Genomic DNA, 14,465 nt, shown 5'->3' with positions numbered 1-14,465 from the left:
AAATGCAACTACAGAGTATGGAGATAAGTGGATCATTTTTGCCTGGATGTAGATGAATACCAAAAGCAACACTTACTTATTTGGAAATTGTATCTCAAGTCTATTGATGTCAGTACCACCCAGATTTTAAAAAACCTGTTGGAATTCACTAAGAACTATGTTTGGTTTGTATTTTGCTTTACAGTGAGACAATCTATACTGCACATCTTAAACAGAAAGGGGAGTTGCAAAGTTTTTATTGGGAGGTGTTTACTTCTTCAACACTGACAGAATGGCAGGCTGCCTGTGTACCTGCATATCTCTCTGCCCTCAAGTCTTCCTGCCAGCTTCTAAGGCCAGCTGGAGCAGTTACAGAGAGGTGGATTTGAACTGAGGACCTGCAAAGTATCAACTCTCTATTTCACAGCTTTGACAGACACTTTGATTTGACATGCCATGAGCAGTTAAAGTGAAAGTTATGTATACATGTTAATTAAACTGTTTATGCGTGGAGGGGTCAGAGACATTAGCAAGTCCCAGCGCAGAAGTGTGAATTTCTTTTCTTTTCCCCCATCACAGCGTTTTAACCTCTTCTGTCTCTCATTTCCTTAATGATTACCAGGTGTGAGGGCTGAATTTTTCCTCCGTGATTTTGCCAAGTGGAGATGCAGATAGCTCTATTTGTGAAAAGTGTCTCTGTGTGTTTGAATTTAGGCGAGGGTATTTGACAGCAGGTCCAACTTGCTGAAGTAGCTCTCATTTTTGGCACTGGGTGACACCGAAGCCTGGAATTCTTTAGAAAGATGTAAAAGTTGTGGTCCTTAGTTGCTTAAGAGAAAGAAGTTGGTCTGATTGAAAGCTGTCTTTTTTCTTTTTTTTTTAAAATGTATATCTTTTTTTTCTTCTTTTTATTCATATTTAGCAATGGTAGTGCCACATGTTCTCCTACTGCATGGAAATGCTGTCTTTGCAAAAGGTAACTAAATACTGTTATTTAAATATCTGAGAATTCTTGATTTTGAGATAAAACTCTAACATGGAAACTTGCTAAAGTAGGCAAAACTTTACTTTGTGCAACACCAATGTAGGAAATTCCTCTTCTTCAAGTTTCCTCCATTAAAACAACTCATCTTGTCCAAAGCATTAACAAAGCAGACATTTTTAACACCTCTAATTTATTAAATGTTGTGTCTAAGTCTGACTTTATTTCATCATGGACAAATATGTATGTGCATTTTGGCAAACCATTCTGTTCTACTAAAGGAAAATAATATTAAGGATGTGTACCAGTTGATGAGAAAATGTCATTTAGCAAGGTCCGGATTGCTGCTTTAATCCATTTCTTTCTTTAAAAAACAAGCAGAGGCTGATATTTGACAAAAATAACTCTTGTCTCTTGTCATGTTCACTTATGCTAACGTTTTACCTGGTTCTCTTATAAAAGGGAGCACTAAGTTGACAGAAGCAATTTATTTCAGCAAGAAAGAAAAAGCTGCCCCGTCAGTCCCTTTCTCCTTGCCAAGATACTGCCCTCCCCCCTTAATCATAGTTTTCATATCTGTACATTGGAAATTTGTTTCTCAAGGACAATGTCATAAACTTGCTGTTTTCTGAGATTTTTACCCACCCGGGCTCTGCTCCCCAACTCCACACAATTGGGGAGGTTGATGGAGATGAGAAATACGGGTGTTGAAAGGTGAGAGAGGGGGGAAATATAAAGGTACTGTTCGCTGAGAATTTGTAATCATTTGTAACACAGAAAGGTGTAAGCACTATGGCTGTGAACTGGAGTGTCAGGGTTTGCATGTTTGAAACAAAACAGATGCAGTGTGTCTCATGGAACTCTCTTCAGGCCTGGTGGTATACACACTGTAAAAAAAACAACAACTTAGTACTTCGGTACAACTGTAGCTTATATTTGTGGCCCCTTAACCACTGTAAGTCGCTACCAAAATTTCAATTTTCAGCTACATATTGACAATCACATCATTTATGTATCACACAAAGAACTATGAATATATGAGATGCATGAAGATATTCCACAATTTGCTTAGATAAATAGCTTTTTCTTTTGTGTCATAGTTATGTTAAAGGTATGAAAAGACCCTATTCAATTTAATCTATTTTCAGATGTTTTATGTACAGAAACACAAGTAATTTTAATATCGCCTGTTTCACTAAAAATAACAGGATTGTGTGACATATCGCTCAGTTTTAGACCAAATTATAACATAATTGAATGTTATTAAAAAAATGCTTTAGAAATCTTTACAAATTGAACATCAGCAGGTTACTATGAATAATAACATTTGATTGAGCATTTATTTGGCTGAGAACAGACTGCAATCAACTGAACAAAAAGCATCCATTCCACATGCAAAGACCAGCAAAACCGGATGTCTGTATTTTAAAACAAGAACCACATTTATCCCATTCATATATGTATGTTTCTGTCGAGTCGCTTTGTGTTGTTGGTAATTCTAAGGGCAGGAGTTTGTTCACGCCACAATAATCATATTGTGGTGTTGCTTCTTCCCATACAAAGTTGTAGTTGTGGAGATGGCTGGTAATCGTGGTCTAAATGTCTCAAAACCTTTGAAACAAATTCAACTAGATTTTACCCTGGTTGGCTCTGGACCATTTAGGCATGTGTTATACATTGATTCAACCTGAAATTGGTTAATGGCATTGTGCTTTAAATGAATCTACGAAAAAATGGGATTCAAAATTGTTTATAAAACATACTGTCCATTATGTAGAACCTATGGTGGATAGTAACAATAATCAAAAGGTCACAGGTGTGTTCCTGTTGGCTGTAAAAACACAAAAAAAATCTGTAGCTTTGTATTTTGAGGAAATTATCCTTCAGCTAAACTCTGAACTCATACCTTCACATTAATTTTGTATCCTTATAGAACTGCAGTGAACCGGATTCAGTTAAAAGAACAAATAAAGCTGCATTTTATCTAACGACTTGGTTGTCTATATACATGTGGGTACGATGAAAACATCTTTATTTGCCAAAGGTCTTTTGCTTTTGTTAATTGTGGAAGACGTGCAACATTTTCACTTACAAAGTACAGGCTTAAACACTGTAATAATGCTTTTAATATAAATGTAAGTAGTGGTAAATGGATCACCATAAACATTTGGTGCACTCAGTTGATGCTTTTATGCAAGCAGAGTTACAAGGACAGCAGATAAATAACATCCAAAAGGAAGTTATCAGCAGCACAAGCATCCAGCAGTGAACGGTATCAGGGTTAGAAGCACAGCATACGTTGGCTTAATTGACTTGACTTAGAGTTCTTAGGAGTAAATCAATCTCTTGATTTTGATATGTTCTTTCTGCCCTCTCAGTCAAAGCTCTTGGTCATGCTCATTTGCAGATTTAAACAAGCACTGTTTACTGTTTTGCTTTGCAGCATAGTATATCTCTCTGGGGTCATAATGTTTTTGGTCAAACACAGTGTTTGTTAGCTTTAACTTTTTAAACATACAATTGTTCCCTAATTAGTGGTATGCAAATGAATTTATGCTCTCCTGTTTGATGTACAGTGTAGTAATACTTTGAAAGCAATTGTGTTCATTCTGTGCATAAATTTGTTGCATCTTCTGCTGAGTTCAAAAGAAACAAGACTGAGTTTAGAAAGGCACTCTTGAATTTAAATACCGCGCCCCATTTTCTTTCGTGTTTGTTTTTACTGATGAAATTAATGAATTAACATTTTAAACAATTCATCTATATTGTTGTGCTGCCACTTATTTTGAACGAAATTAGATTTTAATAGATCATTTTTCCTAATATGCTCTGTCTGTTCTCCCCACTTTGTTCGCTGCACAACAAAAGATTAATTACAAATAAGAGGAATGATCAAAAACACGATAATCAAATTGCAACAATAAGTTGAAAATTGCAATTCTAATGCAATACAATAGAGTATGTGTTGCAGATTAACCACCCACTGTTATTGTATGCATATTGTTGTGTACGCTTGTTTGTGTGTCGGTCTGTGAATGAGTATGTGATTACACTACACTTCCACACACACGGAACATTTTTCTTACACAGTAGAATTTTCATCTATAGCAGACAGACTAAACTAAAAATACTTCAAATAGTCTCCAATAGCACACTAGAAAAAAACAAAACAACGTACAGACATCAAACTTCGAGTTGTAGATACTGATCACTAACATTTAGGACAAAAGGGGCCGTAACATGCTTTGTGTTTACTACTGCTTGAACCAGACTGGGGCTTTGTTTACTCACTACTATGTATCGGTAGGCATTTTAAGCACGGTTATTGTTATGATCTTCATTTTTCTTGTTATCCTCTGTTCTTCTTGTATTGTTTGTTGCTTTCATAATTTACATAAATGAAATACGAAATGGAGATGGAAAGTTGGTTTGAGTTTGTATTCATTGCGGATTTCAAGTCGTTTTCCGTGACTGTAAATTTTTCAATTACTCCAACTCAACAAAACTTAACAATATTTCTCTGAAAGCACACTTTCCACCGATGGCAATGCTGTAATTTTTCTAACATTAAGACAATCTGAAATCACATACCTCCACCAAGGCAAGAAGTGAGGCTACAGTATTACAGTCGGCCTGTTTCACAACTTCTTAAAGCTTTCACTAAAGCCTATGGCTTTGTTGGCCTATAAAAGTAGTCACACATCCTATTAGCTTTGCATAATTAGTGACATGTCATTATGATAAAGATCATATGAAATGTTCACATCACAAACTTCTTTATTGACCTTTTAAGCTTCTAGGAAAGGCTTTGTTGGAAAATATTTTGTTATATGGTAACTGCTACTGTATAAACTGATCACATGGAGCACTGAATAGTCATGTGACTTGCTATGTCAAATTGGGTATGAAGATAATTGTTCAGTCCGACATATTGGCAAAGTACCTCACCAGTCCTCTCATGGTCGTATTATACAATTCAACCGCAGTCTGTGCTGTGTAAAGTTCTTGCCAACATTACTGGTAATTAAAAGTTTAGAGATAAAAATGCTCGTCTTAGAGATCCCACCTTTAAAGCTCCTGTCGTATCTTTTGTCTTTAACATGTCAGAGGCCAGTGAAATCGTCAATTTTGAGAGGATGGATGTCCTGAGTTGTCACCTGACAGCGTGACAGACAGGGTAATTCAATCCCTGTGGGACAACAGTGGCCAGCAGGAGGTGAATGGACAGTAGCTTGGGCTAGAGGTCGTCATTGACGCCCTGTTATTCTGGATGGGCTCCCAAATCATGTTGTCAATGGTGATGCATCGAGATCTCCCTCTGGCAAAAATTGGATGCTCCAAACTCAACTTGATTGATGTTTTGACCAGGTTGTGCCGGCCTGTCTTCAGGACGTGTTCTTACCCACGTTTAAAAATGTAACATCACAAACACTTGGCAGTGAAAGAAGAGAGATGTACTATTTTACTTTTACTTTTTTGTCTGTGTGCCTTTGCGTGTGTTAGTCCCACAATGATGTGCAGTTTTCCTATCAAAGCATCTGCTGTGTCTATCAGCCTTGAAATTTATGGGATTTTAAGTGCCTTTTCATTTTTTTCAGTACATCTTTAGTGGCACAATTCAATCAGTGCTCTGAGGATGTTGTTCTCACTCTTTCCATTGAGGTTACAGTTTTTCATTCGGGTCCGAAGGCGAATGCACAGCTTGTACATTCAGTGGATGCCACAATGGATTTGAATGAAAAATAGCTGTTATTCTGTGACCAAAAGTGCAGCCTTTATGTATCCAAGGGCATGGCATTCTTGGGCCCTGGGTACTAGCCGTGAGTTTTGTGAACATGAAATATCTTCTTTTATGTGTCATTTTTTTCATTATGCTGCCTCTGTCTCTCTCTTTCTCTGCTTTCCTCCAATAGTTTTCCTTGATAGTCTTGTGTGGCATGGGTTGCTCTCTTTGTGTGTCTTTGTGTTTATATATAAATATATATGTTCATTCTTATTATATCTTTATTTGTGTCTGTTGCATATGTTTATGAATATGCAGGCTGTATGTTTGCATATACTTTGTGTTTGTTGGTACTTAAGCATGTATATGTATTTTTAAGTGTGTAAGAACACAAACTGAACACAGGCACATGAGATTTTCTATTTCAATAAAGCTGTGTGGAACCTTGGGTTTGAGCCTTTGATGGCTTAGTGCTGTCTGAAATGAGGAGCAGAAGTGTTGTAGACAAAACAAATGCAAACTGAGCCTTACAGTGGTGTCCCAGTTTGGAGAAGTTGTCCTACTTCATCTCTCATCACTTTTTGCTGCAGTCTGTTCCAGCTTTGTGTTGCTGGGAGAGACAACAAATCAGCTTCACCTGTACGTTCTGCTCAACATTACGTTTTTCCCCTTGTCTTTTCTTTTAGGAAAGATATAAGTGAGAAAACAACATTTACAACTTTGTCCTCCTTTTCTTTCTTTCTCTCGCTTTCTTTCTTTCTTTCTTTCTCTCTTTCTTTTTCTGTGTTTCCAGGGCCTGTTCATCTTTCTGATATATGGGGTGTACAACACAGAGGTAAGTCTGCATTGTGTCTCAAGGTTGTCGGAGTGAATGAGAGAAATGACAAGTTTCAGATGGGCTCCTTGCTTAAAAGCTGTGTGGGTGGGGTGTGACAGAGTGTGTATGTATGTGGGAATGTGTGTGTCTGTGAATGAGTAGAGGGAGGGGACATCGTTTCCACGCGAGCGTCCCACTGCCCTTCATGCTTGGACTAACTTATATGCATCCGAGTCCGACCATTTAACACTGACACGCCGCGGTTCTCAGCCACTCATTCCTCACCCACATTGGCTAATATTTCACTGCCTCTTTAAGTTTTTAAACTCACGGCCCTCCATTTAGCATCCTGACAAAGCTACTGGCCAGGGCTTTGCAGAGCGCCAAGCAGTAACCACTGTAGGACAAAAGGAGAAAAACAATATGCAACAAACAATATGTAATGAAGGAGAGAAAAAAAATCATATTGACATGCCGTGTTATTACCATTTAAATGCGGGTTGGAGAGTGGGTGAGTGAGTGCAGAGACAGAGAATCTGATTACATGGATGAGACTCAAATTCTTGGTCAAATGTGGCTCGTAGTTGATGTAGATGAGGGTAATTTCAGATGTGCATAGGTGGTACTGGATTTGAACACTTTTTCTAAACTTCTGGTCGATTTCACAGTTTTAGACACCTTCCGTCCCAAACTTTAAAGGGACCTGTATTATAGCACAGTTAAGAATACAAGATCTGATTTGACTGCAACCTCAAATGAAAATGTAATGCCACAGAAGGAGTATGATTTCAAGTTAGTATCACATCACGCAGCAAGAGTACATTTGAATGGCAGTGCGGTCCAGTGCATGTAAATGTAACAAGCCATCCCTTTTCTCTTTGACTGAAATGAATCGCAGTTGACTAGTTTTCAGTTCTGATAAATACAAGCATACCACATCTTTTCATTTACCTTCTGTGCTGCTTTGACTGATCATACAAGGTCAATGAGCAGCATTACATGGGTCCTCCACTTCTTTCTTTCAATGTCTTATCTAACTTCACTTCTTTATCTTTTCCGTCCATCTGACCATCCAAGAATGTATGTATCTCTCATGCAACGTTTGGATTTCCTGCCCTTTTTTATTTAGAATTTTTTCTTTCTTTTTGTCATTCAAATCTTCTCCAGAGCATGAATATCTGTCCCTGAGTCATAGGCAATGCTCTAACAATCCAGAGGCAGGGGGGGCTGACCCTTCGCACTGTAAAATAAATCAACACTGCATTCTTACTTAAGTGGCTTTTTTGGTGCTTTGGAATTAATTTCCTTACACTCAAGTTGCCCTTGACCCTGAGATTCTCATAGTTTGTAAGCAGCTTGTGTTCATGTTCTGATTTTTAAAAGGACAAATAATTTTGGGTTACGATGAGGAAAAAACGTCTGCAATATTGCCATTATTCACATCTAAACATGTTTCGTCTGAACCTCGAGAGTACTTTTGTTTGGTCTCACGCTGCTTGTCTTTCTTTTTGCATCTTTAACCTTTTCACACAGAACTGGTGAATTTAAAGATTAGCCTTCATAAAGAAAAAGAAAAGAATAGAGTCAAAACATTTATTTATTTGTCTGTAATCAGGGTGTCAATGACAATGCAAAGAGAGACAAGGAGATGCATGTTCTGCCTGTATCATTCAAGATAGCCAGCTTTAATAGGTGGGCGTCATAACCTCCACTTTGATGTCATAACAGACACATCAGTTCACCACCTTGATCACAAACCAATGTGGGTGAACAGTTATTCCAGTGGTGGAGGGACATCTCTGGCATAAAAACAGTATTAATGGCAGATAGATTGCTATGGAAAGAATATACTGTGGTGTGGCATTATGTTTAATTTTTCAGCTGTTCTCAGCAGTGTGCGTTGACATGTAATATAACTGACAGCTTATTTAACACGTGGCAGGTATGCTGAAAAGAATGAGACTGCTCCGTGCCAGAACTTTGCTGATAGTTCTTACCCTTGTAGAACATTAGTTTTTTTTTACCCATCTGACTTGTGTGAAAAATTGTACTTTGATATGCAAAAGTAGGGTAGTGAATTAACTAATGCCTCAAAGTTAGAATATGCTCCATTCATAATGCTGGTTTTCAAGCTGAATAATTACAAAATGTGGCATGGAGGAAAGACTGCGTCTGCCGCGATTACACTCAAAATGCAATGTTTTAATTGCTAATTACCTGACAGCAGCTTCCCATTATTCACTGCAATTAGCTTTTCCTTGGTGGTCACCTTGTAATCCCACGCTTTGATGACCTTTTATTTCTATCAACTCCAAGGATGTCGGCAGGTGTTGTTGGGGCGCTCGGCTTTTATATGGTAATCGCTTTGCGGCTATTTACATGGGGAACGATGCTTTGCATCATTTTGAAACCTTGAGTGAGCGCAAAACCCCTTAAATGCATAACGATCATCTAAAACAATACCCTTCCCCTCATTGTCAAATGATTAATTAAGTTGTGTCATGTAATTGCCTCAGCATGCCTGCTGCGTTTGATATCAGTTAAATCCCAAAGTCTTATTTCCCCGCTTTAAATGCTATACGATGTTGTTTCGCCAACATCTGTACTGTGTTGAAGGCCCTCTTAGGATCTTGTCAGAAATAATGAGAGGGTTTAGGAAACATGATGTTGGCACTGTTGATTCTGTGCTGTCAAAAGGCTTGGGCTCTCTTCATTATGTACCCCTTCAACAGTGGTATGTATGCAAACCATCCGCTGTGTACACATGCTGTCTCTGAGAATGCGTGTGTGTGTGTATGTGTGTGTTCGATGTGGTGTCATAATTTATTACACAGTGTGACTTAATGAAGCCATAAGCCATAATGCATATTCACTAACGTTGTGGGCCGGGCTGGGCCGGGCTGCAGTGATGAGTGCCCAGCTGCTACAAATTTACAGTTTAGTGCTGACAATGTGTGCAAGCAAAAGCACAGACATAAACACACACACATGCGCACACGCAGACAGACCTCAAAGTGCCAAAAGCATTTCACGGAAGACTCCAGCCTACATAAGGTAACTGTATCTTGACATAAAGTTTGTTTTTACAATTACTGCTCATGTTCTTTAATAACAAAGAGCTAGTAGTGTAAAAAATCCCATAATTATTATTGTAATTTTTTTCCAACATGAAATTGTTAGGAATATAATTGCAATTTATATATATTTTTTTTTTATATATATATATATATATATATATATATATATATATATATATATACACATATTTGTAGAAGGATGAATCCTAAAAATTTCAAAATTAGTTTCTTATCATGTTACATTACTTAATTACATGTAAATGATAAATGCTTAAGTAGCCTTTGAGTGAGGGATCTGCAATCACTGGTCTTACAGTTTCCTGTATTATTGTTTGAAGGTATTAAAAGAAAGAATAAATAAACTGTTGGATTATAAATCCTCATTTTTTATGATACTAACATATCATAAAACATCCATCCATCCAACATCTGATTTGATCAATTATTCAACAATTATTTAAAAAAATTTTAACATTTAAAAAACGTATTAATGTACCAATTGAACATAATTCAAAGTCACCCTGATTTGGAATATTCTGTAAGGATGACATTACATTGACATGAACTTTTACATTTTTACAAAAAGTAGATAGGCCATTAAATAATATATTTCTTCAAAATTTGCAATAGATTTAATATTTTTCCAAAGATTTAACTATATAAAAAGGTAACATACAAAATGAAATTGGGTGTTAAATCTAGATTCTGACATTGTATGCACTGTACTTTATATCTCTTACATTAATGAGACTTTTGTCTGGTGTTGTATGTGTTAAATAAAAAAGTGTGAGGTACATCGTTCCATCTCAAGTGTAAAAATGTAATCTGTTCTGCTAGGGCGGTCCCTTCTCCTCCAATAGCTCCATTTGTTGGACCCGGTGCTCTGTGTTGACAGATGATAGCTTGAAGTCGTCTTCTTAGTTTGCTAGCTCTATGTGTCACTTTCAAGTCCCATTAGCCACTGGGACATACTGGAACACCCTCTCTCTCTCTCACACACACACACACACACACACACACGTACACTGTCCCAGTTACTGCACATCTTTCTGCTAAAGAACTTTCAAATCAAGTTATTTCCCCTCCACGTTGTATAACCCGTTCTCTGTATGTACACTTGAAGATATTTGCCATGAAATATGTTTTGTTTAAATTCCCTATAAGAGTGTTTCATTGAGTGTGTTACATATATACTTATCTCTTTCTTTCCTATCCTTTCTCCCTTTCTTCCAGGTTCGGAGCACAGTCAACAGGATCAAAGAGAGGAGAAAAGCACTTAATTTTTCTGTATGTAGGCCTTCATATGCCTATGTTTGTGTGTGTGTATGTGTGCGTAAAACACTGGTGAAACCAATTCAATTTTCCGGACAGATTTTGCTTCTCATGGGAGAAAAAAATTACTACTCCGGCAGTGCCTACGAAAGCTGGCCACAAAGCAGCACTCTAGATCTGATAGTCTCTAAATAGTTGACAGTCCGTGTTAGATGCCCTTATACATCAAATATAGACCCTCCATAATAGCCCCGCCAGTACCTCCACCTCTACCCCCTCTCTCCCTCTCCCTATTGCAGAACCTTCATCCTAGCAATGTCAAGCTCTACAGTGGGTTACAAGTTTCTAATCCAGGACAAGCCGTCCCCTGACATTAAAGTGTCAAGCCAGTATTTATGCCTTGTTGGACGCTGCTGTTTGGCTCAGACGGTTGGCTGCTGCAAGTGTGTGTGTTTGTGTGCAAATATTCGTGTGTATCTACAGGAAGATTATAGCCTACGCAATGCAATTTAAAGGTACTTAAAAGTCTAGCACACACAAACATGCACATGCCACACACACATACAATTATAAACCTTAGCACCATGGAAAACACCCACTCATCACTCCACCCTCTGTTACCCAGACTGTCTAGCAAGTGCATCCTCAATCACGTGGACATGCACAAAATGCATCTCGTCAGGTTGGTCTGTCACGCTTAATGGCCAGCAATACTTTGTCCTGCCCCTCCCTATGCACCCTGACCCACACATATGTACTTTAACCCCCCCTCAGTCATGGAGCCATTTCTGAACAGGAGATTGATTTTTAAAATTCAGTGTGCCCCTTCTACTTCCCTTTGACCGTCCCCACCCTGAGATGGACACTGTGAGTATCGAAGGAAATCAAATAAAAAAATAGACAAGTTCATGTGTGTGTGAATCGGTGTGTGGGAGGGGGCTTGCCACCAGGTGCAATCTGATATATTGGCTGCTCATGTTATCAGTGAGGAACCCCCATCTAGCGTCATTTTTACTGCTTCCTCTCCACACTCGTGGAAATTTTCCAATCTTGCCAGGTTCCGCTACCAGAAAGCGTTTTTTAGCTGCCTGACGGTTTTTAGCTAATGTTGTTTTGTGCCATAAATCCTGCTTGAAATACTGTATCTACCTGTCCTTTGGTTAGATGGGAGACATTTGGCTCTAGATGACCGCACATGCCCCTATATATCCTCTTGTTGTAAAACATAGGATTGGGTATTGTGCGTTTCTGGGTAAAGATACCTTCGCGGTGTTACCACATTTTAGATCATTTAAAGACAAATTGCACTTGTCTGAGATAAAAGATTTATATGTTATATTATGCACCATTGAAGATTTATTCCAATGGGAAAATCCACTCCATCTTTGATTTTAGGATTTAGAGTTGTAATTTGAATAGAAAGGATCATTTTAAAAAAAGTAAACAAATAAAAAGGAAAAAAACAAAACATTTATGCAAACAATTACATTACTTGTGCATTGCTCTTCGTATGGTGTGATGCCACCTATGCCTGAAACCATCCTATATAAATTCCACCAAACCAGATTACAGACTCTCCCGTCTTTAATACCACAGTACCATTGACCTTTTTAGACCTTTCCTCCCTTGCTGTAGCTCTTTATACGAGCTGGTCTCACACACAGCTTTTTTTTTTCACCTCCAGGGCTTATGGTTATAAATGTATACACACACACACACACACACACACACACACACACGCACAGCCCCTTTGAGTAGTAATGCCGGCCTGTTTGATACCCCACACCTCTTGACCCACCCTGACCTCCTGCTTGTACACACACAGCCAGATTGCTTTGTGAAATAAAGCTGTCAGTTGCTGGACCCAAATAACCCCCCCCTCTCTCTCTCTCAGTACTTCATGCCCCTGACACCCCTGAAATATAGATATAAATTGAAAGCGGATTAGTTTTTTGATCTTAATTCACATTTTGACAAGATATAAGCAACTACATATAGGGGTAAGTTGAAATAAAAAACAAAACAATGATAGCACAGGAATTTGATTTTCACTTTTGGACAGTCGATAGTTTATGTTTGTTCGTTGCATTTTGGATTTCTTGACAAAAGACAAAATAGAAAAACTTTTAATTTTGTTTTGTCAAACGCACTCAAGATGAATATCAACAATACACAAAGCCAAAATAGTAGACCCTGAGCATTTGCCATATGGAGTATTTCTGCTTGATAGGCATAAATAGGAGGCCCTGGAGCCACTCCCCGTGACTCGTGCAAACAAGTGGATTTTATGTGGCTGATCTTTATTTTTATCTGCCTGGAAGATGCTTGTGCCTGTGTGAAACAAGAAACTCTAAATTGAATTCATACATCAGCTGCCCATGCTTAATGTTGAAATCACAGAAACAACATAAAAGTAGGCAACAATAAATAGCCCATGATATAAACATAACATTTATTTCTAACTGTGACTATAAGTAATAACAATAAAATATATTACAGTTGGAAACAAATAAAAACATCTAGAACTGATACGGAAGACAACATCCTAGAGCAGTTACCCTTGAGATGAAAGCAAAACTGGATAAGTAGTGGTAGAAGTAGTGGTATACCAGGGAATCTTCTCATGATACCAGATGACAATGCCATTTGATTCCTTACAGAACTGTGCCAGCTCCCGACCATCCAGCTCGGTTACCAACTCTCGTCCAGTCAGTTTCCCACTTGGAACAACCCCTAGCCAAGAGGAGGAGACCTACCCATCTATTAATACTCTGGGCCTGGAGATGGAGGAGGAGGGAACCAGAGGTGAGCAACTAGACCCATATTGTACAGCCTTAAGGCAGGTCGGGCTTTTGTCCCTGTTATATAAACTTTGTGGGGGCAGTATTGTCTTACTGACACACAGCTTTCACTGATACTAACAAGCACTGCTTTTGGAAGCAATTGTTCTAAGAATAATCTTAGATATAAAAGTCATTAAATGTTTTCCTTGCATTGTGTAAAACCTTGAAACTGTTTGGTCAGATTTCCACTCCTAAAAAATGTGGGAAAAAATTTGAGAAAAAGAAGCGTGTCAGTGGTGGTGCCTTAAAATTGACTACATAACAATGATCTACATAAATATGTCCTCAAATATCGCCAGATTTTCACAGGGTTGGGTTTAGGAAATTTAGGGTTAAGGTTAAAGGGATAGTTCGCCTCTTTTGACATGAAGCTGTATGACATCCCATACTAGTAATATCGTGCATGAACATTGACTTACCCCTCTGCTGCGTCCTGTGAGCCGAGTTCCGGCCTCGTTTTGGTGTTGACGAAGGTAGTCCGGCTAGTTGGCTGTGGTCAAAAAAATAAAGCATTTTGCTTCTCAAAACAATATGCGTTCAAAAGAGTAATACATTTGCATCACAAAATCGTTGTCCAGGAAAAAGTCAGACCTCACAATCGCCTGGTGCTATTTTCTCTCCCTTTGTATCACTGTGCGCTGCCGACAGCCGCGCCTGTTTCACGGTATTTACTGCTCGGAAGCAGAGGACTGCTCGGTCTGCACTTCGGTCTGCACGGTCTAAACCGTCAAAAGAGGCGAACTATCCCTTTAAGTCCTAAAATTAGATAAAG

At 38.4% G+C, this 14,465-nt stretch overlaps 1 protein-coding gene across 2 annotated transcripts in view; it reads left to right on the top strand.

The window, feature by feature from the left end:
* LOC142400569 (adhesion G protein-coupled receptor D2) overlaps positions 1-14,465 on the top strand; it is a 93,417-nt gene that overhangs the window by 35,644 nt on the left and 43,308 nt on the right. For both annotated transcript variants that reach the window (XM_075485566.1, XM_075485567.1), the window contains exons 21-23: positions 6,478-6,519; positions 10,812-10,865; positions 13,511-13,655. In XM_075485566.1, coding sequence (XP_075341681.1) covers positions 6,478-6,519; positions 10,812-10,865; positions 13,511-13,655 — 241 coding nt within the window. The remainder of the gene's footprint in view (positions 1-6,477; positions 6,520-10,811; positions 10,866-13,510; positions 13,656-14,465) is intronic.

This window comes from Odontesthes bonariensis, chromosome 15 (assembly GCF_027942865.1).
Source record: "Odontesthes bonariensis isolate fOdoBon6 chromosome 15, fOdoBon6.hap1, whole genome shotgun sequence".
Lineage (NCBI taxonomy): Eukaryota > Metazoa > Chordata > Actinopteri > Atheriniformes > Atherinopsidae > Odontesthes > Odontesthes bonariensis.
This window is presented reverse-complemented; position numbering and strand designations above follow the sequence as displayed.